Below are 27387 nucleotides of genomic sequence, written 5' to 3'. Positions count from 1 at the left end.
TCCCAGATTTCCAAAGCAACTGCTGTATTTAGAAATTGGGAGCAGCCAGAGACTCCTCGTACAGCTTCCTCAGTCTGCTGTAAGAGAAAACATGTAATTCGTTATAAGGTTCTGATGGCACCTCGATTCCCTTGAGAAGAAATGAACTGAATTGTTATGGCATATCCAAGACAAGGTTTTATAACTTAAAGATTCTTAACTGTTTAATTAAATAAACGACTAAACATGCGATTTTATTTCATTATGTGAACTTTGAAATTGATATTAGTGCATTTCAAATAATGGTGTTTATATTTGGCCAATAAGAACAATTGTTCTTTTTAAACATGAATCCAGTGGTGTATTATAGCATTTGAGCTACCTCCAGGAACTGGATTGTTACAGTGAGTACCCTTTGAGGTACATAATATTTTTCTTCTGTTTATAATATGTTAAACCTCCACATATTCATGTCTGTTTTTGGATTTTATTTGAAACAAAGTTTCAAAATGAGCAGAAACAATTCATACACATAGTCAAGTGCAGAAAATGTTTCTAAATCCTGGATCTTTTCATTGTGGACTTTAAAAAAACTGTTTCCTTGTGTGACCAATAACTTTGTATCTTTTGCTGGAAACCGTGCATTGGATTTCAATACGGTTTGCATTGGAAAAGCCATAAAAATGAACCAAGAAATAAATGAGTAAATTACACTGTTTATGGAAAAAAAGCATGTTTGTGAGTTAGTTTCATTGTGTAATTTGATTTTAGTATTCGGGTTACGTATTGGATAGATGAAGAATGTTCATACAACGAAAAATCTTTTTTTCTCACTGGTTCTTTTAAGATTGTTTTACCCAAAAACAAAGTGTTTGACCCGACCTTCTATGTGGGACCTTGTCAATGGACTCCAGTAAGGCCATGTAAACCACATCAACTGCACTACTCTCAACAATATATTCAATCACCTTTTGAAAGAAAAAAGCTCAATTACATTAGTCAGACAGGACATCCCTCTGATAAATTGGTGCTGACTACATCTGACCAATTCTTGCCTTTGCAAATATTGGTCAATCTTGTCCTTCAGAATTTTTCCCAAAAGTTTCTTTACTATTAATGTCAGACTAACTGATGGATCTAAGGCAACCAAAAATGTTATGGCATAAATGGCAGTACAAATGTTAAGAGTGGAAGAATTATGATAAAATTGTCCAGTATGTTGGCTCGAGGATAAATACTAAATCCAGGTTATATTACCTATAGAAAGAGACATGAACCATTACTTAATATGGGTCCTGGAAGTCCAAAAACATCAGCATGAATCTGAAAAACATCCAGTATACAACTACTGTTTTATTCTGAAAAAAGCACATGAGTGGAAAATGTCAGGTCTTGAAATCTGAGTGTGGTAAAGGGCACACTCAGATTTCATAGAGATGATTTAATGGATTGGTCCAAGAATTGGGGTAAATGAATCTAAAAGTTTGCTATATCTAGTTGGAGAGAGAAATTTAGTCAATTATGGACATTGGAAATAAATACTTGACCACCTTGCCTTGGCTCAATCAAAGGAGGAATTAAAAGTAAAAACAGAAGAGGAGAATAGTTGGATGGGTGGATAGTTTTGACATACAGACTGAAAGAGAGTTGAAGAAAGACCGAATCAGCAAGACGTTATGAGCGGCCTCATTAAGATGATGATAAAAATGAGCAAATAAAATGTGAAGTTTAACTCTTGTTGTAACTAAAGTCTCAAAGGTTTGATTGCCAGACCTTTTCACAACATGCATACAAAACATTGTTTTGGTACCAGTATTTTAAAAGTAGGATTTCTTCTAAAAAAATGCTTTTGAAACTGCCAAAACACCAGTGGTGTTATGGGATCTTTTAATTATTTTGGAAATTATACTTATTTAAATTACCGAGAGAGGTATTTGATTTTTATTTATGTAGAGATTTTAACATGGTTATAACTGAGGTTGGTTACTTTTTCGAAGGTATTTTTAAAAATAATCATTCGGCCAGACCAGAAATGAAACTTAATCCAATATGCGACAAGGACCACCCTTAAATGTCAATGGAAAATTGTTTTTACAGTGGTGGTTTATGATGGGAGTGTAAACATTGAAGGCTGTTAGTGTAATTTTGGTTTGGGATAGTCAAAATTTGATTTTCAGGAAATGAAATCTTTTAGCGCAGTTCAAGGAAGATCTGATTGGGGCCAGAGGCAAATATAGTTTCCGACCTCGGAAGGAGTGCAGAACAGTTCAGGGAAATCTCAGTTATCTCTGTAAAACTTCAGTCTGTGAAACGTGTACACCAGGTATGGTTAGTTAGAAATCCAAGGTTATTGAAAGCTGTGAAAGTTAATATCTCAGTTTTATGAGTACTTACATAAGAAGATTATACATTTCACAGGAAGAACCAGTGAAGTTGCACTTAAAGATCTAATATGTTGAGCCTCTATAACAGATATTATCGGAAACTGGATGAGACATTCTTTGCTGCAATATCAATGTAGTTTGTTTACTGCTTAAGTCATAATTTCCAATGTTGCTTGGATAGTGAAGAGTGAAGTAAGAGTGAATGACTATTGGAATCTATTTACAGTTGTTTTCTCAGCTGTGAAGATATTGCCTCCCTCAGTTTGTTTCTAGAGGCTTTGCTTGATTTTTGTCATTTGCATAAGCATGGTACTGAATGTAGTCAAAATATTTAAAGCCAATTTTGTGTCTTCCACTGTACAATAATCATGTTTAGCTCAATTGGTTGGACAGCTGGTTTGTGATGCAGAGAGATGCCAACATTACGGATTCAATTCCCGTACTGGCGGAGGTCAGCACGTTCTCAAGCTCATTCTTCATCTGAAGTGTGGTGATCCTCCAGCTAAACCACTACCAGTCATCTATCTTTAAGGAGAGAGTGGCCCCAATGGGCCTCTTGGACTGTGGTGATTTTACTGCAATTAAGAGTCAGGGAGTTTTTTCTTCCTATCCCTGCATTATTCCAGCATTTTTGTGGGTGTCAAAAAATTGATTATATCTTTTGAGAAGGCATCTAAAAGTTGTGACTGATGATGTGTGACCCTTCACATCTTTGCTGAGGAATTTGATTTCAGTTTGAAAGGTTCCTTCAGAATTGTTTTTGTCAATTACTCCTAAATCAGGTCACAAACTCTGTTGGTATCAGCATCTTGAGAAAATTGAAAAGGATGAATATTAAAATGTAAGTTTTATACGTGGCCTGAGGCTCCAACAGTGTTATCTGCCTATCACAGTATTGGTGAGAATAATTTTCACGTGGTCTTTTTGGGCAAATGTTAAGCTTGCATATTTAATACATGTTGAATAATTTATCTTCAGTTGATCAGTTGTAATCTTGTTTGTCTCAATGTAATTGAGCACTTTTCAGTTTCACTACTAAATTGTTCTTGTTTGACTTTTTTTTACAAATTTAGAAGTGTAAATGAAATTGAAGTCACAAAGGTTTGGTGAAACTGAGTCTTACAAATTTAACTGTTAACTGGCTGTTTAATTGTTTTGATTTGTTTCAACATCAGTACTTTAAGAATGAATATATTATGGTAAGAATCATACAACAATGTAGATTTCACATTGTATTAACTATACTGTTACTTTCAGTTGCTTGCCTGTTGTTACAAAAACATCTGCATGAAAGACCTTTTCCTTGAACTTAAGGTGATAATGAAAGAATGGTAGTTTCCACTTGACGCTTTGTACACAGCTCAAAAGTATTAGGATATTATCTGGATTGTTAGAACTGGATTCTGGGTAGTCCCAAGATGGAGGACAGGAAAAATGTCTGGCTGTAACAGGCTGCTCTTTTTTTGAAGTATTTTAGGTGTTGGAGGTGATTTCCTCAAATTCCAGGAGCAGCAATTACTATTTTCTATGCTGTTGCATTGTTTTGGAACTTTGGAGAAAAAAAAGTCAAAACCACAGCACTTTTAAAAGGGAGAGGAACAGACAAAGGCAGCACATGGTCAGGTCAGTGCAGGGGGTAGAGAGAGAGAGAGAAGAAACTCACACTGCTAACTGACGCAGCGGTGAACCTCTGCAGTTACTGCCTTTGCTGTTTAAATTCATGTCTCGCTGGACATCGGAGTGCATCTGGGAAAATAAACAAACAGTGAAATTCACAACTAATCTTGGAAGAACCTATTTGGGAGAAGTCACAGCACAGAATCAGAGAAGTGAATATTTTTAAGTGTGGCCTACAGAAAGTCTGCAGTAGTGAGTTGAGTTGGTTCTTTCTTGATTATATGTTTTATTGAGATATGTCTCTTGATTAAACTTATAAATACAAGCCATAAGTATTAAGTTGGCCTGGAGCAGTGTTTTGTAGAGGAATAAGACAGTTCTATTTTCTGGGTCTGTAGATTGGAAGAAGCAAAAGAAGCAAAAATGGCCTTCAGTAGAGTGAAATGCTCTTCTTGTAGGATGTGGGAGATTAGGGAAAGTTTACATGTTACTGAGGATTATATCTGCAATAAATGCCGTTGGTTGCGAATCCAATCAGATCTAATGGATTGGTTGGAGAGTCAGTTAGAAGCAATGAGGAATTTACATAAGCAAGGGGATGTGATTGATGGCAGTTATAGGAAGGGAAAAAGTTGCAGATACAGTCACATAGATGGGTTAACTCCAGGAAAGATAAGAGAGGTAGGCAGGTAGTGCAGGAATCTTCTGTGGCTATCCCCATTTCAAACAAGTGTGCTGTTTGGAAAATGCAGGGGGTGATGGATTCTCAGGGGAATGTAGTATGATCAGCCAGGTTTCTGATATCGAGACTGGCTGTAATGCAATGAGGGGTAAGTCGGGTTCCAAGAGATTTATTGTGTTAGGGGACTCTCAAGTTCAAGGTACAGATAGACATTTCTGTGGCCAGCAGTGAAAAATCAGAATGGTGTGTTGCCTCCCTGGTGCCAGGATCAAGGATGTTTCAGAGAGGGTGCAGAATGTTCTCAAGAGGGGAGAGGGCCCAGCAGGAGGTCATCGTACACATCGGAACCAACGACATAGGAAGGGAAGAAGATGAGATTCTGAAGGGAGAATATAGAGAGTATAGGCAGGAATCTAATAAGAAGGTTGCCAGAGTAGTAATATCTGAATAGTGAGGGTAGGAATAGAAGGAGAAGGACATGAAGGAATAGAATGTAGGGAAGTCGGTGGTGACATCTTGAAAAATGTCCATATTACGGAGGAGGAAGTGCTGGACGTCTTGAAACGCATAAAAGTGGATAAATCCCCAGGACACGATCAGGAGTACCCTAGAACTCTGTGGGAATCGAGGGAGGTGATTGCTGGGCCGCTTGCTGAGATATTTGTATCATCGATAGTCACAGGTGAGGTGCCGGAAGACTGGAGGTTGGCTAACGTAGTGCCACTGTTTAAGAAAGGTAGTAAGGGCACACCAGGAACTATAGACCATTGAGCCTGGCGTCGGTGGTGAGCAAGTTGTTGGAGTGAATCCTGAGGGACAGGTTGTACATGTATTTGGAATGGCAAGGACTCTTTAGGGATAGACAACATGGCTTTGTGCGTGGGAAGTCATGTCTCACAAACTTCATTGAGTTTTTTGTAAAAGTAACAAAGAGGATTGATAAGGGCAGAGCGGTGGACGCGATCTATATGGACTTCAGTAAGGTGTTCAACAAGGTTCCCCATGGGAGACTGGTTAGCAAAGTTAGATTTCATGAAATAGAGGGAGAAATAGCCATTTGAATATAGAACTGGCTCAAAGACGGTTGTGGAGAGTTGTTTTTCAGAATGGAGGCCTGTGACCAGTGGAGTGCCACAAGGATCAGTGCTGGGTCCACTACTTTTCGTCATTTGTATAAATGATTTGGATGTGAGCATAAGAGATATAGTTAGTAAGTTTGCAGATGACACCAAAATTGAAGGTGTAGTGGACAACGAAGAAGGTTACTTCAGATTACAACATGACTTTGATCAGATGGGCCAATGGACTGAGAAGTGGCAGATGGAGTATAATTGAGATAAATGTGAGGTGCTGCATTTTGGGAAAGCAAATCTTAGCAGGAACTTATACATTTAATGCTAAGGTCCTGGGGAGTGTCGCTGAACAAAGAGACCTTGGAGTGCAGCTCTTTGAAAGTGGAGTCGCAGATAGATGAGATGGTGAAGAAGGCATTTGGTATGCTTTCCTTTATTGGTTAGAGTATTGAGTACGGGAATTAGGAGGTCATGTTGCTTCTGTATAAGACATTGGTTAGGCCTCTTTTGGAATATTACGTGCAAATCTGGTCTCCTTTCTATCGGAATGATGTTGTGAAACTTGGAAGGGTTCAGAAAAGATTTACAAGGATGTTGCCTGGGTTGGAGGATTTGAGGTATAGGGAAAGGTTGAATTGACTGGGGCTGTTTTCCCTAGAATGTCGGAAGCTAAGGGGTGACATTTCGAGGTTTATAAAATCATGAGGGGCATAAGACCATAAGACATAGGAGTGGAAGTAAGGCCATTCGGCCCATTGAATCCACTCTGCCATTTACTCATGGCTGATGGGCATTTCAACTCCACTTACCAGCATTCTCCCCGTAGCCCTTAATTCCTTGTGACATCAAGAATTTATCAATCTCGCCCTTGAAGCCATTTAGCGTCCCGGATTCCACTGCACTCCCCGGCAATGAATTCCACAGGCCCACCACTCTCTGGCTGAAGAAATGTCTCCGCATTTCTGTTCTGAATTTACCCCCTCTAATTCTAAGGCTGTGCCCACGGGTCCTAGTCTCCTCGCCTAACGGAAACAATTTCCTAGCGTCTACCCTTTCCAAGCCATCTTGTAAGTTTCTAATAGATCTCCCCTTAACCTTCTAAACTCCAATGAATACAATCCCAGGATCCTCAGTCGTTCCTCGTATGTTAGACCTGCCATTCCAGGGATCATCCGTGTGAATCTTCGCTGGACACGCTCCAGTGCCAGTTTGTCCCTCCTGAGGTGTGGGGCCCAAAACTGGACACAGTATTCCAAATGGGGCCTAACCAGAGCTTTATAAATTCTCAGTAGCACAACAGTGCTTTTATATTCCAACCCTCTTGAGATAATTGACAACATTGCATTCGCTTTCTTAATCACGGACTCAACCTGCATGTTTACCTTTAGAGAATCCTCAACTAGCACTCCCAGATCCCTCTGTACTTTGGCTTTACGAATTTTCTCACCGTTTAGAAAGTAGTCCGTGCTTGTATTCTTTTTTCCAAAGTGCAAGACCTCACATTTGCTCACGTTGAATTTCATCAGCCATTTCCTGGATCACTCTCCCAAACTGTCTAGATCCTTCTGCAGCCGAAAATGTGTTGCTGGAAAAGCGCAGCAGGTCAAGCAGCATCCAAGGAACAGGAGAGTCGACGTTTCGGGCATAACCCTTCTTCAGGAATCCTTCTGCAGCCTCCCCACTTCCTCAGTACTACCTGACTGTCCACCTAACTTCGTATCATCGGCAAACTTCGCTAGAATGCCCCCAGTCCCTTCATCCAGACCATTAATATATAACGTGAACAGCTGCGGCCCCAACACTGAACCCTGTGGGACAGCACTTGTCACCGGCTGCCATTCCGAAAAAGAACCTTTTATCCCAACTCTCTGCCTTCTGTCAGACAGCCAATCCTCAATCCATGCCAGTAGCTCACCTCGAACACCATGGGCCCTCACCTTACTCAGCAGGCTCCCATGGATAGGATAAATAGACAAAATCTCTTCTCTGGGGTGGGGGAGTCCAGAACTCGAGGGCATAGGTTTAGAGTGAGAGGGGAAAGATATAAAAGAGACCTTAGGGGCAGTGTTTTCACGCAGAGGGTGTACATGTATGGAATGAGCTGGCAGAGGAAGTGGTGGAGGCTGGTTTAATTACAACATTTAAAAAGGCATCTGGATGGATATATGAATAGGAACGGTTTGAGGGATATGGGCCAGGTGCTGACAGATGAGACTAGATTGGGATATCTGGTCGGCATGGACGAGTTGGACCGAAGGGTCTATTTCCATGCTTACATCTCTATGACTCTAAGTTAAAGCAAATGTTTGCGAAATAACTGGGAAGTTAACATGCCAATTAGCCAGACATACAATTGACTGGATATCAGGTGTTAACGGAATGATTATTAGATGCTGAAGCATGGTGCGATTTGTATCAGAACATGCTTTCCAATGTTAAGGCTTATTAAAATGTAGCTGTGTTTTCAATAGTGACATTTCAACTGTGGAATTGTTTTCTTACTCATTCGTAAGATGTGGGCATCGCTGACTCGGCCAGCGTTTATTTCCCACAACTAATTGCCACGAGGGCAGTTAAGAGTCAACCATGTTGCTGTTGGTCTGGAGTCACGATACAAATCGCACCATGCTTCAGCATCTAATAATGTTGTGCTTCCCTATGATCCACATTGACCTTGCCCTGGTGCTCTTCTTACCCAATCTTAATCTTCTTAATCTTTTATTTCCCTCTATTTCTCCTTGTGCTAGAATCACTTCCTTCCTTGATACATAGACTGCTTGGATTCTCTGACTCTGGTCTTTTGTGCATTCATTTATTTCCCTAGGCACTACTGAATGCAACTATCTTCAGTTGTCTATGTGTTTAAAATCTACAATTTCCTCCCAAGTTCACTCCACCTCTCTACCCAAGGTCTCAACGTCATTTCTTCTTTAAAGATTTTTGATCATAATTCCCAATATTTCCTCCTTTGGCTTGGTAGCTGTTTTTGTTGCAGGTTTGAGGTGCCTTAAGAATACTTCCCATGTTAAAGGCACTGTATTCATGGGCGGAAAGAGAGAAATGAGGCAATAAATGGGGAAAACCGGATGTAGAAGAAAGAAAATAAAGCAATATGAAGGACTTTTTATCCATTGTAGTGATAAATGTGGAACATTAAATAGGAAAAAATATACGTATTAAAGTAAGAGAACCATAAAAGTGCAGTATAGTCTCGCATGAAAATTAATTCATGCGTTGAGTCACCAATGGGGAAATGGAAACACCACTTTATCCTTGTGTTTCATAATTTTACTCTCACAGTATTTTGTGACCATTCTTGTAAAATAGTACACAGCAGTCTGTCAGATTTCAGTACATGTTATATTCATGAAGGGTTAGGAATTATTCTGCTGTGTGCATGTCACGGACTCCTGACAGTACAAGACATTTCGCCCATCAAGTCAGCACGAATAGTCCAAAGCATCCTACCCACATCCTATCTCCATAACACAGTATGAAGCAATTTTTTTTAAGCATGACCAATCCACCGAACATGCACATCGGGACTGTTGGAGGAAACTGGAGCACCTGGCGGAAAATCATGCAGACACATGGAAGATGTGCAAACTCCACACAGCCAGCCAAGACTGGAATTGAACCTGGGTCCTTGGTGCTGTGAGGCAGCAGTGCTCACCACTGAGCCAACCTTGTCAGTCTGCATCAGGATATCACTGCAGTTCATTGTATTTACTAAACCAATAACATTTCATTCTATACGAATGGACTGTGTGAAATACATTCAATGTCAGCTTCAATATCATTCTAAACCTTTGATTATTTTAAATCTTGGATACCACAATTCATTATATGGTGGTATAAGTTACTTGTGTGCAAATCCCAAGCATATTAAAACAAAACAAATGCTGAATTACATTGAGAAAAATCAATCTGAATTAGTGCCTAAGACAGAAAACAATTGAGTGAATTGCATGAAAACAAAATGTCACCTCGACAGAAATAAGTGCACAGCTAGTCCAGGATGAAGTGGGAGACTGATGTTGAGATGTTTGAAAGGTTTAGTCAAAAGTGCAGGTTACAATCAGTAGAAGGCACTAGTGACAAAAGAAGCTTTTCAAATCTTTTTCAATATCTGGGAGATGCATGAGGGCAACAGTAAAAACACACATTTTTAAGTAATCTAGCAAGCTTCTCCAGCCACAGTCAAACCACCAGGCCCACTAAAATGAGTTTCAAAGTTTCACTCAGGAAACAGAGTGACCCTCTTGACTATCTTTTAACAAGATTCAGAAATGTAACAAACAAATATAAATTCAAGGAAACAGACCAGAAAGTAACAGGTCAGTTCACTCGGGCTCTGCAAACCAAATGTACGAAATGTTCTTTATGTACAGGACATGTTCACAGTATTGCAAGCTACCCTGCCAAAGTACATAAAGTCAGGAGTGGACAGATGAACATACTGACTACCTAAATAGTTAAGGCAAGGAAAAGGCAGCAGGAATGACACAACATATAGGAGGAGAAAGTGAGGTCTGCAGATGCTGGAGATCAAAGTTGAAACTTTATTGCTGGAACAGCACAGCAGGTCAGGCAGCATCCAGGGAACAGGAGATTCGATGTTTCGGGCACAGGCCCTTCTTCAGGAACACAACATATAGGAACCTATGAAACAGGATCACATATAGATCATTTGGTGCCTTGAGCAAACTTGACTATTCAATGAGATTGTTGTTGATCTGTTTATGTTTCAAATTCCACACTCCCCTCTATTCTTGATAACCCTGGATTCCCGTGCCTAACAAGAATCTCTCTGTCTCCATTTTAAAAATATTCAATGATCCTGCTTCTACTGCCTTCCTGAACTGAGAACTCTCTGACAGAAAAGAATTTTCATCTCTGACCTGAAAGGGTGACCATTTATTTTGAAACAGTGTCTTCTAGTTCTAGATGAACCAGAAGAGGAAATATTCTTTCCATCTCCACCTTGTGAAAACCATTCAGGATCTTAAACATTTTAATCGGGTCATTATTCACCAACGTTGCCTCTAAGTTGCACAGCTGCTTGGATGTTGCGTGCATAACGATCAGCGTGTTGATGTCATTCTCAGTATTGACATCTAATTTGGAAGCTGCTGCCACATGTGGATATCAGAGGTAATTAGAGGAAATATTGCTAATTCTTACTACACGGCGGTAAACCCTTCTAATTAAACCAAACGCACAGAAAAGCTCACCTTGCCTCATAGTCTGTTAAAGTGTGAGTGACAGAATTATCCAAATTCCACTATTTAACAAAAAAATTATTTTATTCTTTAACTCTAAAACTGAACAGTAAACAACTATTTACAACTGTAAGCCTCCTTTCTCTTAGAGATTTGTTATCTACCCCCCCAACCACACCACACCACACCACACACTCCATAATAATCTACTGATCCAAAAAAGCCCCTATTGAATTTACAGCAAATCAATGATCAAAGTCAGTCAGCGGCTGTCATTAGCGGTGGTGAGCTTTCTCTTTGTAGATCTCCCTGGGTCGTCTTTGGTCTTTTATTGCAAAAATGTTCCATTTGAAAAGGTACCTTTTAGAGAGATGGTTTTTGGGCAATCTGTCTGACAATGGCAGCTGGTCTTCTTTCGCTGGCTAACTATTCAAACTTCCTGCTTTTTATACCCAAAAACATTGGATCATTTTATTGGTTCAATGTTGTCAAAACAGTCAAACTCAAATTTGATTGGCTTTTAGTATCTTGGGGCATAACTTAAACTGATTGTTTTCACAGCAGTTTGAATTTGACCAATGAGCTATCTAGGTTACAGCCAAAATGTTACATCTTTCAATTGTCTAGTATACTCTGTGACATCACAGGTATTTGCTAGATTTCTCTCTCTCTTAAAGATACAGTACATACCTTCAACTTCATAACACAATCACTGTTCTAAATTTCACTGGAAGCTAGCCCAGGCTGTCCAACCTATGCTTACAATATTAGCCATTCAAATCCATGTTTCTTGCAGCTCTAGAGACCCGGGTTCGATTCCAGCCTCGGGCGACTGCGTGGAGTTTGCACCTTCTCCCTGTGTCTGCATGGGTTTCCTCCCAGTGCTCCAGTTTCCTCCACAGTCCAAAGATGTGCAGGTTTGGTGAATTGGCCATGCTAAGTTGCCCATAGTGATATGTGCATTGGTAGGTGAGTGGGTCTGTGTGGGTTACTCTTCGGAGGGTCGGTGTGGAGTTTGAGGATACAATAGATATGTGAACCACTCAAGTGTACAAAATGTCTGGAGTGACAGTTCCCAGACTGGGAAAAAAAAAATCTCTCAACCATTCAGATCAGAAAGAAAACGAGAAATATGCCCCCACCGTAAATCTGAAATTTGATATTGGAGCACAGAATACCGGCGGCACAGTGGTTAGCACTGATGCCTCACAGTGCCAGAGACCTGGGTTCAATTCCCGCCTCAGGCGACTGACTGTGTGGAGTTTGCACATTCTCCCCGTGTCTGCGTGTGTTTCCTCTGTGTGCTCCAGTTTCCTCCCACCATCCTAAAGATGTGCAGGGTCAGGTGAATTGGCCATGCTAAATTGCCTGTAGTGTTAGGTAAGGGGTAAATGTAGGGATATGGGTGGGTTTCGCTTCGGCGGGTCGGTGTGGACTTGTTGGGCCGAAGGGCCTGTTTCCACACTGTAATTAAATCTAAATCTAAATCTAAATCTAAATCTAAAAATCTAAACCATCATCCTGTTCAAGCTGCACCACAAGATCTTTCCTGACACTTTGAAAGGAAATAGATACCTCCTGAAAAATGCTTTGCAATCAGGCAAGATAAACCTGCAGTAACTAGTAGAACAGATTCGACAACTAGGAATGACCTAAATTTGGAGGAGTCACAAATGAAAAGATGTCAACTGAATGGTCTCCATCACTGAACAAATGGTCCTGCTACCTTGAAATTGAACAGTTGTGAATTCCGTAAATCATGAGATGAAGGAAGTGTCATTGGATATTCAAAGTTATATACCCATTGAAATATGCCCTCTAATTTGAAGCAGTACTGGTCCAGCTGTATTTTAAAGGGGTCGTCATTGATTTCCTCCATTGTGGAAGCAGGCCATTTGGCACTGAGTCCACACTGACCCTGCAAAAAGCATTCCACCCAGACCCTTGACCCCTCCCCTCTCCCTGTAATGCTGCATTTCCCATGGCTAATCCAGCTAGCCTGCACATTCCTGGACAATATGGGGAATTTAGCAAGGCCATGTGACCTAACCTGCACATCTTTGTGTGCAAAAAAAACTTCCTCCTACTTTAGACTTGGGGAGGAAACCAGAGCACCTGGTGAAAAACAAAGCAGACATGTGGAATGTGCAATCTCCACACAGACAGTTGCCCTGGAATAGAATCCGGGTTCCTGGCTACAATGCTCAGCACTGAGCCACTGTGCTGCCCTAAACGTTGTGAGATACTTTGAAAATTTTCAGTGCCTTATCACTGACATTCTGCGAAGGTGTCAGTGATTCACCCCTATGTTAATTACCAAAGGGAAAGTATGAAGGAGGAACCTCCCAGAGATGGATGGAAGCGAAATGCCAAGAGTGTCAGCTAGAATGAGTAAATTCCAATGTTGTGAAATGTAACATTAAAATCCAAATGAATAGGTCACACTTAGATAATGAAATTCACGAGGCCAATATTGAAAGACAAAACTCTTGACAGAAATGGAAAAATAAATAATTTGGAAAGTTCAGGTAATTAAAGAAGATTTCCATAAACTTAAAGCACTCAAGCGGAAAAGTTAGAGAAAGAGTTGTTGTCCTGGAGAGAATGAAGGCTGAACACAACATAATATGCATGCTGGAAAGGAGCTTATGGAAGAGAAACATGGTTATAAATTCCATCATGGCAGATTGTGAAGTTTGAATTCAATAAAATCTGAAATTAAGACCTGGTGTCATGGTGATGACAAAACTATTTGAATCGCGAATGTGAATTCTGTGAATTGTCGGAGAAATGTATCTGTTTCAAATCCAGATACACAATAATATGGTTCAATCGTAACTGTTCTCGAGACATTTAGGGATAGGTAATAAATATTGGTCTAGCCAGCAATGCCCACATCCTGTTAAGAGATGCAACTTTGACAGTAGAAGAGATTCTTTGGTCAAAATATCATCAGCCCGTGTTTTAAAAAGAAGAAATTGAAAAAAAAGAGTACCAGGACTGAGCTGATGCAGCTTAACAGTATTTGACAGTTTGGAGAATGTTGTACTGCAAACTATTAATGTGAGAAATGTTGGAGCATTTAAAAGAGGAAATAGGAAATACAAGAACATCAGTGTAGTGGCCAAAGCAGGAAGCTGAAAATCGTAAAAAATAGGCACACAGAGTGATTGGAAGAGAACCATGAGACAAAGAATCATAATGTCAAGCTTGGTCAAAGACCAACTGTAGTGTGGGATGAAGAGGCACGCTTTTACTTTGAATAATGTACTTTGAATAATGTTTTTGAGAAAAAGAAAACAAGACATAAGAAAAACTTGAAGTGTTCAGTTTTATTGGAATGTAATGTTAATTTTTTTTAACTTTTTAAGTGGAAATTATGTTTATATAGTTAATTTATATAGAAGCTAATCTCCTCTGATTCACACATATATTAGTACGGTGGATACCACATCACTCAGTACTGCACTCCAATTCTGCACAGCTCATGGATAACTTCAATTTCAACTTGGATGTTAGCTGCAATATTTGTACAAAACAACGTGATTATCTCGAAGAGTAAGCTTCATTTCTAATAAGGCATTACCTGGCTTTGGGTGGGATATGGAAAGTAGCTGAGTGAAGGAAGGTCTTCCAGTTGTCATCTCGAAGTCGACACTTGACTGGCACCGCAACCTTAGCTTCAGAAGTACTCTCAATGCAGTAACACGTTAACGGATTATTCATGGTTCCAATAGGGCAGGAAGCGAAACTTTAAAAAAACTTGTATTTGCGATTCAAATCGTATTCGTGAATGTAAAATACCCAGTTAGTATCCTGTTGTAAAACAGAACAACATTGTGGACGCTACGTGTGAGATATCCTTGATAAATAGAGAACTGTTCCGAAATGTCAAAAATACTATTTACGATAGTTTCGAAACAAACAATCATTGCAACGTATACTACGTCGATGTTGAATTTTCAGACTGGAACAACTTAAAGAAATTGTGTTTTAAATCGATAAAATAAGAGTCGCTGTCCAAACAGAAGGTACGGAGAGCTTTAGATAAATGGTCCAGTTTTGCAGGGGTGTGTCTCAGTGGCTGATGCAGGCGCACGGCGACGTCCGTGCTCTCAGAGTCGGTGCTGCGAGACGTTCGAGCAGTTTGTATCCAAAACAGCGGCGTTTTGTTGCGTATGCTGCTTTCTCCTATACCTGTGCTCTCGACATACACACGGAACAAAGCAAGCAACAATCTACCACCATTATACGGTATGAGTTTAAAGGGACGTACGAACGCTCTTCTGCTTGTTTTTTTTAAAACTGTCGATTGGTACATTGTAAGCTTAAAATATTGAAGCTAGCAAATTCCAGTGTATGATGGAACGTTAAGGTCTATGGAATAAAAGTAGATAGTGACTGGCGGTCAGTGACAGGCCCATCTTTCCATTTGACTAGTGCCCCCTCACTTGCCGAAGCCTTGGCACACTGCAGTTGCTATAGGAAACGCTGGGATTCCTGGGCGCTTTGTTAATTATGTGATTTTATTAGAATCAATATGATTGAACTCGTAACGAAAATGCTAACTTAAAATTCTTTTCACGTTTCACATTCAAAATATTTGAACGTGTATTGAATGTTTTAAACCACAGTACTGCAAGCTGGAGCTATTTCCGGTAAATATGGTAAATTCTTCAGTTGATGCTCAAGGAGACTGGATTGGATATACTTTCCTGCCATTGTCAATATTGTGATTGCCACTTAAAACAGCATCTTCAATTTATTATATATTGTAATGTAACAGTTGAATGCCTCGATTCAAAATTTAATGAAACGCCTCTGTCATCCCAATATTGAATGTTTGCTGAGAATTCTGGTTACTCGGATATTACGTTTGCAGGAAAGGTTCAGAATTCTTACTTTTCAGCAGTTGTTTGCACTTGCATCCACTTAATGGTTATAAGACACTAAAAGTAATTACCATAATATTATTTTATGAAACATATTTTAATAGGTGAATATTTAGATTGGTTCTGAATGATTAGCATGAAGTCTACAAGCAAAGTACCAAGCAAAAAAGGCAGCTTCCATATACAGGCTGAATCTCTTTTGACTGAAGCTAGTGTGCAAAATAACTACTGGATGGTCTTTAAGTAAGCATGGAGTGTTGAGACTGTGTGGCGTAAACATTGTGTTTTCTTCTCCACAAGGCCATTACTTCTAAATCTAGATTTGTATGGAAGCTATAGCACAAGAACAGCTCATTTGACTGACCCAGTCCAATGAGTAATTATACTTCAATCAAGCCTGTATCTTCTCCTCTTCATGTAATCCTATAAGCATAACCTTTCATTTCTTTGTTTTCATGTAACCTAACTACACAGAACAGAAAGACATGGATGATACACTTAGAAAGCAATTAAAACACGATCAGTTTACAAGAGGTAAAAAACCTTCTGTATAATGTGTCTTGCAATGGATGAAATACGATATTGACTTTTAGATGAAAGTCTTTCATAGGCCTTCAGCAATGCAATATGGTAAACAGTTCATCAAGCATGGATTCCAGAAACTGAGCTGAGGATATTGAAAAATGTCTGCAGTGTATTTTCCACATCAAAGGTATCTGAATAAAAGTTAGTCGTAGTGAAATTGTGATTGAGTTTGAAGACACACTTATAGTTTAATGCTTGTTATTCTGATGAACATGCTTGCAGTTACCTAATTAAAGTTGATGCTTTAATGAAGGCTTCATATTTAATAAATTTTGTGGATCTGACTTTGTAGGATTGCAGATACCTGGACAGATATTTTAGAAAGCGGTCAATGAAAGGACATTGGGACATTTGTTTCCATAGCATTTCTTGGTAGTTGCATGTCTTGTAACAACTGTTTGCTCATTGGAGACCATATGCCTGGTTTCAATTTCTACTTGAGGTATTGTTGATGACCAGCCTGCTGAAGAAAAGGAGCTTTTTGGCTTAGCTGACCTGATTGTGGAAAAATCCTTTTTGTGAATCCAGAGTGAAACCTGGTTGTCCTCTTGAGGAATACTGGGAAGAATACTTAATTATGTGTTTCCAAAGGGATCTGAGTTTGCAAACCTCTCAACACAACTGCCTATCAACATTCCCTCTATGCTGCATGGCCAGGCAACTGCTCCAAAAGTCTGCGCATGCCAACTTGTGTATGATGCCTTTCCCAGCATTGACTTCTGATTTTGGAAGCCACTGGCATCATGGACTTTACACGTTCCCCCAGAAGAATAAACAAAATTTAGGGGATTGTAATTGCCTATGTTTGGTGACACTTTCTACATGTGCCAGAATGTCCAAATGACAGCCATCTGCAAATCCCACACCTTATCCTTTTCATCTTTAATCACCCTTGGTTAAAATCTTCTTTCCCCCAAAGTGAATCCCTACAAAGAAAGCAATCCACTTTCTACCCTGTCCAATTCTTCCCCTATTGGTGTTTTTGTGTGTATGTGTGTGTTTTGAAGCATTAAGAAGGGTAAATATTTATACTGATTTTTCAAACAGTATGTTAATTAGCCTTACATTATTGCCAAGTAAGTCTTATTTTCACTTTAATTATTTTGTTTATTGAAGATACCATGTTGATGGATATATTTATTCTAAATCTAATTGGTTGCATTGCTAACTGGGTAAACATTATAAATTTATGTTGTGGTTAATGCAGTAGTGGGAATAAGATAGGGCTTTGAAAGTGCACTCGCCCAAACTCAGCTTTAAATATATATTTTGAAATTCCTGAAAGAATACTGTATGGTAGTTACTTGGGATACAATTTATAATCTGAATTGAATTGAATTGAATTGAATTGAATTGAATTGAATTTATTGTCACATGTACCAAGGCACAGTGAAAATACAGGCAGATCACATAGTTAAGTAGCATAGATAGTAAATAATGGGTAAACAGCGGCAAAAACAAAATCACAGGTCCAAGCGAATGTTAAGCGTTTGTGAGTCCATTCAGTATTCTAACAACAGTGGGGTAGAAACTGTTGCGAAACCAGCTGGTGCGTGTGTTCAGGCTTCTGTACCTTCTCTCGAATGGTAGAGATTGTAGAGTAACATCCTGCTGAAAGTCAATAATGAATTCCTTGGTTTTTGCTGGCATTGAGAGCTAGGTTGTTCTCATTGCACCATTTTTCCAAGTCTGTTTCGTCGCCATCTGAGATTCGACCGACTATGGTGGTGTCATCAGTGAACTTGTAAATGGCATTAGTCTGGTATTTGGCGATGCAGTCATGGGTATACAGTGAGTACAGTAGGGGGCTAAGTATGCGTCCCTGGGGGACTCCAGTGTTGAGTGTTAGGACGAAATATTGTCCCCAGTCTTCACTAACTGTGGCCTGTGGGTCAGGAAACTGAGGATCCAGTTGCAGAGGATGGGGCTTAGTCTGAGGTCACTAAGTTTAGTAATCAGTCTCGAGGGGAAAACAGTATTGAAAGCTGAACTGTAGCCAATGAGTAGGATTCTTATGTAGCTGTTCTTGGTGTCAAGATGTTCTAGGGAGGAGTGAAGGGCAAGTGATATGGCATCTGACGTGGATCTGTTGTAATCTTCCAGTTACTCTGAATTCAAATATCTTATTGATCTTACCAAGGATCATAACATCTTCGGCTTTTGAACTGTAAATGTATAGATGGTTGTAAGGAATGTATCTAATGATAGGGCGGTAATGGTTTACAGATATTGTTGCTGGACTAGTAAACTAGAGATCCTGGTAATGGACTGAGTTCAAATCCACACCACAGCAAATGCTGGGATGCAAATGCAAAACAAATCATGAAATCATTATTAATTGGCATAAAACCCATTTGCTCCATGAATGGCCTTTAGGGAAGGAAACTAGCATCCTTACCTAGTCTGGCCTACATGTGACTCCTGCAATGTGGTTGATTCTGTGCAATGCCTAGCAAGCCATTCAGATATACCAACTGTTAGAAAGGATGAACTGCAGAATGCTGTTCACCACCACCACCTTGCCAATGAGCAATTAATGCTGATCCAGCCAGACCCCATATAAATAAAAAGCATTTTGTCTTGAATCTGCTGTCATTCAAAAGATTGTTACTTGATAATGACTCGAGCCCAACTAGGTTCAGTCTTCATTAGTTTGAAGAGAAAGGCTGTTTCTATTTTACCCCAATTGCCTTTGTAAATTTATTTGAAAAATGCTGGTTTCCATATTCAAAATATAATAGAAGGTCCTTAAATTGTTCTATATGGTGTGGAAAGTTTCTACTTGCTTTATTGTACTTGTTAAAAGTGTTACAATCCCTGAGCAGGTTAATATTTTTACAGAGTATGTACAGTGACTGGGAAGGATTATACCAAAGATGTGCAGGCTAGGTGGATTAGACATAGAAAATGCAGGATTATAGGGTAGAGATGTGGATCTGGGTGGGATACTGTTTGGAGGGTAGGTGTGGGCTGAATGGCCTGTTTTCACCCTGTACAGATTGTATGATTCTATACAACAAGGTTTTAAAATTTTGAGATATTTATGACAACAAACAATCTAAAAACAGCCTCTAGGATTTAATATTGAATTTCAGAACTTGGCCATATCAATGCTCCTAATTTTTTTAACATTTGCAACCATACAACTCCAGCAGCCTTGTATTGCTATCTTTTTTTTCTCAATAGAGAGAACCCATTTTCCCCTTCTCACATTTTAACCTATATATATTTTCTATCCATATCTCCCTTTCATCACAATTAACAACAGTTTGTCCTTGGAACTAGGCCCCACGCTATCTGTTCCTCTTGCTGCTCCTCTACTGCCATCAAAGATATTAAAAATATTTTTTCCAACCCTTTTCAGTTCTGACAAAAGTTGTAATGGATTTGAAACATTTAACTCTTTTTCTCTCTCCATAGAGGCTGTTGGATCTGCTGAGTTTCTCCAGTATTTTCTGTGTATGTTTCAGTATTTTGTTTTTATTAAACTAAACAGAAGAGACAGTCAGGTTGTACGTTCGCTCACTGAGCTGAAAAGTTTATTTTCAGACGTTTCGTCTCCATACTAGATAACATCATCAGTAAGCGTCTGGTGAAGTGCTGGTGTTATGTTCTAGTTTTTATTTATGTGTCTTGGTCTCTCTTAAGGTGGGTGATATCGTTTCCAGTTCTTTTTGACAGGGGATGGGAAATGGGGTCCAAATCGATATGTTAATTGATGGAGTCCCAGTTAGAATGCCAGGCCTCTAGGAATCCCCCAGTGTGTCTCTGTTTAGCTTGTCCTAGGATGGATGTGTTGTCCCAGTTGAAGTAGTGTCCTTCTTTATCTGTATATAAGGATACTAGTGATGGGTCATGTCTTTTGTGGCTAGTTGGTGTTCATTTATCCTGGTGGCTAGTTTTCTGCCTGTCTGTCTGATGTAATGTTTGTTACAGTCTTGCATGGTATTTTGTAAATGCCATTAGTTTGGCTGGCTGTTTGTACAGGGTCCTTTAGGTTCATCAGCCATTGTTTAAGTGTGCTTGTGTGCTTAAGTAGGTTTGTGAGCCAAGGGGTCTGAGTATTCTGGAAGTCATTTCAGAGATGTCTTTAATTTATGGTAATGTGGCTAGAGTTTCTGGGCGTGTTGTGTCTGCTTGTTTGGATTTGATGTTGAGAAATCGTTGGACTGTGTTTATTAGGTACCTGTTCTTCTTGAATATGCTTAATAGATATTTTTCTTCTGCTGTTCGTAGTTCCTGGGTGCTGCAGTTTGTTGGGGCCCGTTGAAATAATGTCCTGATGTAGCTCCATTCGTGTGTGTAGGGATGATTGCTCCTGTAGTTAGGCATCTGGTCTGTGTGTTGCTTTCCTGCAGACACTGGTCTGAAATTGTGTTGGAAAAGCACAGCAGATAAGGCATATCCAAGGAGTAGGAGAATAACCCGTATGGTTGCAGGGTTCCAAGTTCTTCCTCCAGGCATTGGGTGGCAAGGGTTTGGCGATGGAGGAAGCCCAGGACCTGCATGCCCTTGACGGAGGGGAAGGAGGAGTTGAAGTCTTCATCACAGGGCAGTGGGGTTGGTGGTTGCGCACCCATGGGATCAATGTGGTTTTCAACAGTTTCCTGATGCCCCTGCCCCCACATTATCCCAGTCCCAAGCCTCGAACTTGATACCGCCCTTTTTACCTGCCTTTCCCATCTATCTGCTCCATCCTCCTGTCTAACCTATCACTTCCTCCCTCACCATCATCTACCTATTGCACTCTCAGCACACTTGCACCCTTGTGGTGCAGTGATGATGTCCCTACCTCTTAGTCAGGAAGGGTTCAAGTCTTATCTGCTGCAGAGGTGTGTAAAAACATCTCTGAATAGGTTGGTTAGAAAATATTTCAAAGTTCAAAATATAACCATATAAAATTTTCATTTTTAATAAAAATCCTTATGCATATTAATGTTCAATGTTTTGAAAAGCAGAGTCTAATATAGATCACATAGATGTTTCAATTGAAGAGGAATAGAAAATTCTGGAAATACTCAGCACTTAAAGCAGCATATGTGGAGAGAAACAAAGTTCATATTTCAGGATGATGATTATGCTATAACTTGAGAACAAAGCAACACACACTGGAGCATAATATGTTTAATTGAAATCACAGTTATTGTTGTGAAGCTAATTTTAAATGCATGATGGAATATGGTGTAATAATCACAATTTTTTAGAAAATATTGTATCTAAAGTGATTAATATATTTCAAAGTTCATTATAAAACCAAATTATTGGCAGTAAATACATATTTCTGAGCCACTAGAATTCAAAATTGGATGCTGTTATACAGGAGAACCTGGATTATCCGAACGAAATGGGCGGGCACTATTTCATTCGGATAATTGATTATTAGGTTAATCGATTTAAATGCCTTTCCTCTGGAGCTCGGAGCTTTTAAAGTCTGTTCCCCATTCAGGAGATGAGCAGCAGCAGCACACAGCGCATGAGACTCCCCCCCCCCCCCCCCCCCAAACTCCACCTGCCACCCCTGTCCATCAATGCCCCCTGCCCCCTAATCCCATCCAACACTGTCCCCCTGCCTGCGCCCCCTCAATCCCGTCCAAGACCGCCTCCCCCCAAAACAACAGGATTGGTGCTGCTGGTGCCTTTGTGTGCACAGACACATACACAAACTTTTTTATTGCAACTTTTTGATCGGTTCCACGTTTGCCCTGTACATGACAATGTTAGAGTGATTATCTGGGGACAGTGGGGCGTTTATTAGAACTCCAGGGAAAGTGTGGGGAGACAGAGAGGGCGGGAGGTCAGTCATTTGGAGACAGTGCCTGTTTAATCTCTATAAACAAAAGACACGATCACTGTTGGAAACACGTCTCTGATGTAGATTAGATTACTTTACAGTGTGGAAACAGACCCTTCGGCCCAACAAGTCCACACCGACCCGCCGAAGCGCAAACCACCCATACCCCTAACCTAACACTACGGACAATTTAACATGGCCAATTCACCTGACCTGCACATCTTTGGACTGTGGGAGGAAACCGGAGCACCCGGAGGAAACCCATGTTTCATTACCCATGTAATGTTTCTGTCGGGACCTTGAGATCTCCTTCGGATAATCCAATTTTCAGATCATTGGTATTTGGATAATCGAGGTTCCTCGATATTTAGAAGTAGTGACTGTTCAGATTGTTAGGAGCTAATGTTGAAGTTTTTTTCTGAGTGAAATTGGAGAATTTTAGAGAACTGTTGCCTTTTGGTGAAATTTAATCTCAACAAAATATGTAAGGAAAATATATTATTTTTTCATTTTAAAGTGGCATATTGTTGCAGAAATTGTCAGTTATAATGCAGTTACTTGATGCATCAAGGTTGTGTGGCAGTGCTAATCCTCAGTGTGACATGATCTGAGTTTATGTCAGTTGTATATTGTACAATTGTGTGTCAATTTGCAATTTGTTTTTCTGAAGAAAGTTGGAAGGGACAAGACAAAGCAGAAGACAGAGAGCAGTAATGGGAATGGCCCTGGTGAAAATGAGGAAAATTTGGCAAACTAGTGATTTTTATATATGTTGGATTTCTGCTGGAACAATCTGGAATGTCTTGTGTAGATTTCCTGACACCAGTATTTTTTGACTGCTGATATCATATGCGGAAGGATATCTACATGATGTCTTCGACAAAAATACACCCCAGCTTAATGAACAGTAAATAGGTAGTGGTATATTATGTATTACTTAGCTAGTTACATTCCATTTAAGATAGTGATTGTCTCTTGTGAGATATCAGACTCGAGCAAGTTCACTTTACAGCTACTGAAACATTCTCACATAGCATTTGGAAAAAACAGAATTTCCAACCACCTGAGAAATTATGATTGGCTTGCCCCAGGAAAAGTCCTTTAAATTCTGATGGGTGGAGACCACCTTTTGATGTTAATTGACCATTTTTGGGTCTTAAGTGATACAAGTGATGAGTCTTCTATGTCAGTTCTTGGAAAGGAAATAGCTACTATGTGGAAATATCATCCACAAATCCTCATCCAGTTCTGTTGAAGAAAAGTAAACTTTTTTTGTTAAGTATTGTGAGAATGTAAATAATATTTAACAACTGCCAAGATTGGGGCGTTTCAGAATTACAAATATCTTTATGTTGCTGTGCATGCAAGTTACCATGTTTTCCTCAGTCTTTGCAATGATAGTTGCCTGAAAAAAAGGATTTAAAACAACCATTGTTTGCATTAATCAAATCCTTAGCAACTGTGTTATATGGCCTCAATGAACCTTTGATTTCGTAGCTCTTAAGTGCAGAACTCATGTTCTGTAGTAATTTTTTCCAACGACATGTTTAACAATTTTTTTCTTCATCAGGAATGAGGCTTGTGAGCCGAGGGGGGTAGAGAGATAAATGAGAGGTGGGGTAGGGGAAGGTAGCTGAGAGTGCGATAGGTAGATGGAGGTGGTGATAAGTCGGAGAGGAAGGTGGATCGGATAGGTAGGAAGGAAGATGGACAGGTAGAACAGCTCAAGAGGGTGGTGTTGAGTTGGAAGGTTGGAACTGGGATAAGGTGGGGGTAGGAAACTGGTGAAGTCCACATTGATGCCGTGTGGTTGGAGAGTTCCAAGGTGAAAGGTGGGGCGTTCTGCCTCCAGGTGTTGGGTGGTTAGGGTGTGCCAATGGAGGATGCCCAGGATGTTCATGTCCTTGGCAGAGTGGAAGGGGAAGTTGAAGTGTTCTGCCACCGGGGAGTGGGGATGGAGATGTCTGGAACACCTGCACTGCCTATTTGCAGAAAGCTTCAGAGACCTCTTCAAGGTGAAAACTAGCTGATCATATCAGACATTTTTTGAATCATATAGTTTAGTTCTCACAACACATTATTGAAAACAAACTTGATGATTCACTCTCACAGGTGAAACATGGGATATAGAGAAGGCTGAGTTCTCATTAATTTTGTTTTCATATGTGAGGAAAATGTGGACCTGCGTGGAAAATATTAATGTTTTTTGGAATTCATGATTTTCTTTTGCAGATTACATATTCTTGTAGCTCAGGTTGAGGTGATCAACTTCCCTTTGCCTTTTCACTGGTAGACCCACCTCTCTCTCTCAACAGCATCAAATAGGATTGTGATTTCTCATTTTTTGGCTGATGCTTTCTAGACTGTTACATAAACTGAATTATATCGAATATTTATTTGTTATGCAATAGAATAATTTATGGGAATCTTGTATTGTCAAGTGAAAGGTGGATAAATGTACTCTGACTAACCTTGACCAGTTGCAGTAACCCTTTTTATGTGGTGAGATAAACACAAGGGTCAAGAGTCAGGGGAAGGTATAACACAATTTTTTTGAACACTTTATCAAGGAAGGACAATATTTAACAGATCCTACTGTAATTAAACTCTATTATACTCGATCAATGTCTTCACAGAGTCTTCAGTAAACAGTCTTAAATTTCTAAGTTATAGGCTCAAATCTCCACCCAGGCAAAAGTGAGGACAGCAGATACTGGAAATCAGAATCTAGAGTGGAGCTGGAAAAGCACAGCAGGTCAGGCAGAATCCGAGGAGTAGGAAAATCGACATTTCGGGTAAAAGCCCTTCATCAGGACTCTACTCTAGATTCAAATCTATACCCACCATTTATTTCTGACACATGCTTCCAAGGATTCGCTACACCCTATCTTCCGGTCCCTATCACTGTATTTGAACTATTTGTCTGAGTAGACTGATGAAAACCACTCAGCAAAGCTGGGACAGGCCATTCTTTGGTCTTTGAGGATTGGCTGATGTTTCGGAATTTGTGGTAATCGATTTGGACTTTTCTTGTCTCGGGCTGATTCTGGTCTTCAGGTCATATTGCCGAGGGTGCGGAGCTCGGATGACAGTTGAAGATGCTCACTGTAGACACCATTGAAGAAGGTCCAAAAGGCAGAGTGATCTGGTCCTTCAGGTTACTCCTTATAACCACATTTTTACTCTCTTTTCAAAGATTCTGTGGCCTGTGTCTAATAGTAGCATCAAACAAGGGGCAGGAAGACCCTACTCTCCATATCTGGAGATCTCGATGTGATTTTGAACCTTCAAATTTTCAAATGTCGTGCTTGTCACACTATGCCTCTGGCCTCCGACAGAGCTGATGGCACCAAGTCTGTGTAGTATTCTTGTAACAAAGCAGATTCATTGGAGGTGTAAGCAATGAGGCAGTTAGCACCTGGCCTTAGGGAGTGGCATGATCAGTCAATGGTTAGTAGTGAGAAACAAGAGATTGACAGTGTTGATGTTCAAAGTTTTAAAATGTTAAAATAATATGAAGCAGTGATTATGCTCTAAATTATTGTAACTCCTATCCTTTGTAATTTTAAAAAAATGCATTATGTTTTAATGGTGAAAGATTTTGTTGTGATAGATGAATAATTAATTAGATTGCTTTCTGGTTGAAATGATGAGCATATCATTCATCACAAATGTGATCATGCTCACTCAACAAGTTAAATTTTCCCTGTAAACATACCATGGTTGATGCAAGTAAATGCTTACATGAACTAAGCACACAATTATAGTCTATTAGTTCTTCAGCCTTTTAAACCAGATTGTTCTTTTGTGCTTGTGCTTGAAAAGCAGGAAGAGCATAATTGAATATGTACACATCAATATTGTATAGGAGACCAAGAATTGAACAAAACCTTTGTATTTATCCTGTTGAATGTGGTGTTGCGCTTCTTATAATCGCTCATATATTGTAAGATAAAGATGATCAGAAAACAAATGTTTACTCTTAAAACAATAGTAGAAAGAAATGCTGTATCAAGCTGCTTTATTTTCCAGAGGTTTTAATTCTTTTTTTTCTCCTTCGTTGTAAAAGGTAATAGTGTGACACTTCCTTAACTTCTGCTGAACAGACAAAACCTTGGTAGGTGCCACCAACATTATAGTGTATTGAGCTGCAGAACGTAGTGTAAGCATGAGAAGGATTGCTAATTGGAAACATGTTGCTTGGGATATACTTCTGAAACTTTCTGATGTTGCATTCAAAGTGCAGGAAAATCAAAATTGACGTGTATTTGAATCAAGTTTGTTGAATTAATGCAGTATGTTCATGAATTTCTCCCAAGAATACAATAAAAGTTCACTTGCATACATTTGCTTTGTTTTGATTTGGAGATGCTGGTGTTGGACTGGGGTGTACAAAGTTAAAAATCACACAACACCAGGTGGACAACCAGATGAACGAGCGGCGCTCCAAAAGCTAGAGCTTCCGATTAAACCTGTTGGACTATAATCTGGTGTTGTGTGATTTTTAACTTTGCTTTGTTTTGGTTTGACTTACAGCCAAAAGGAGGGATCTGTGTCGTAGAGTCATAGAGATGTACAGCACGGAAACAGACCCTTTGGTCCGACTCGTCCATACCGACCAGATATCCCAACCCAATCTAGTCCCACCTGCCAGCACCCGGCCCATATCCCTCCAAACCCTTCCTATTCATATACCCATCCAAATACCTCTTAAATGTTGCAATTGTACCAGCCTCCATCACATCCTCTGGCAGCTCATTACATACACGTACCACTCTCTGCGTGAAAAAGTTGCCCCTTAGGTCTCTTTTATATCTTTCCCCTCTCATCCTAAACCTATGCCCTCTAGTTCTGGAATCCCCCACCCCAGGAAAAAGACTATGTCTATTTATCATATCCATGCTCCTCATAATTTTGTAAACCTCTATAAGGTCACCCCTCAACCTCCTATGCTCCAGGGAAAACAGCCCCAGCCTGTTCAGCCTCTCCCTGCAGCTCAGATCCTCCAACCCTGGCAACATCCTTGTAAATCTTTTCTGAACCCTTTCAAGTTTCACAACATCTTTCCGATAGGAAGGAGACCAGAATTCCACGCAACATTCCAACAGTGGCCTGACCAATGTCCTGTACAGCTGCAACATGACCTTTCAACTCCTGTACTC

The 27387-nt window shown here is 39.9% G+C and overlaps 1 protein-coding gene across 7 annotated transcripts in view; it reads left to right on the top strand.

Moving 5' to 3' along the window:
• The window catches only part of agtpbp1 (ATP/GTP binding carboxypeptidase 1), a 340116-nt gene that overhangs the window by 7106 nt on the left and 305623 nt on the right, over window positions 1–27387 (top strand). For 2 of the 7 annotated variants that reach the window (XM_043713111.1, XM_043713092.1), the window contains exon 1: window positions 14860–15211. The exons of 1 other annotated variant lie outside the window; for it this stretch is intronic. In XM_043713111.1, coding sequence (XP_043569046.1) covers window positions 15009–15211 — 203 coding nt within the window. In that variant the 5' untranslated portion in view covers window positions 14860–15008. Of the gene's footprint in view, window positions 1–14859; window positions 15212–26314; window positions 26343–27387 lie in introns of those variants that run through there. 4 more of the 7 variants (XM_043713101.1, XM_043713152.1, XM_043713120.1 and 1 more) reach the window with 4 other exon arrangements.

The sequence above is a fragment of the Chiloscyllium plagiosum genome, chromosome 2 (assembly GCF_004010195.1).
Source record: "Chiloscyllium plagiosum isolate BGI_BamShark_2017 chromosome 2, ASM401019v2, whole genome shotgun sequence".
NCBI lineage: Eukaryota > Metazoa > Chordata > Chondrichthyes > Orectolobiformes > Hemiscylliidae > Chiloscyllium > Chiloscyllium plagiosum.
Note: the sequence above shows the minus strand (reverse complement) of the source record. Positions and strands in the feature narration are given on the sequence as shown.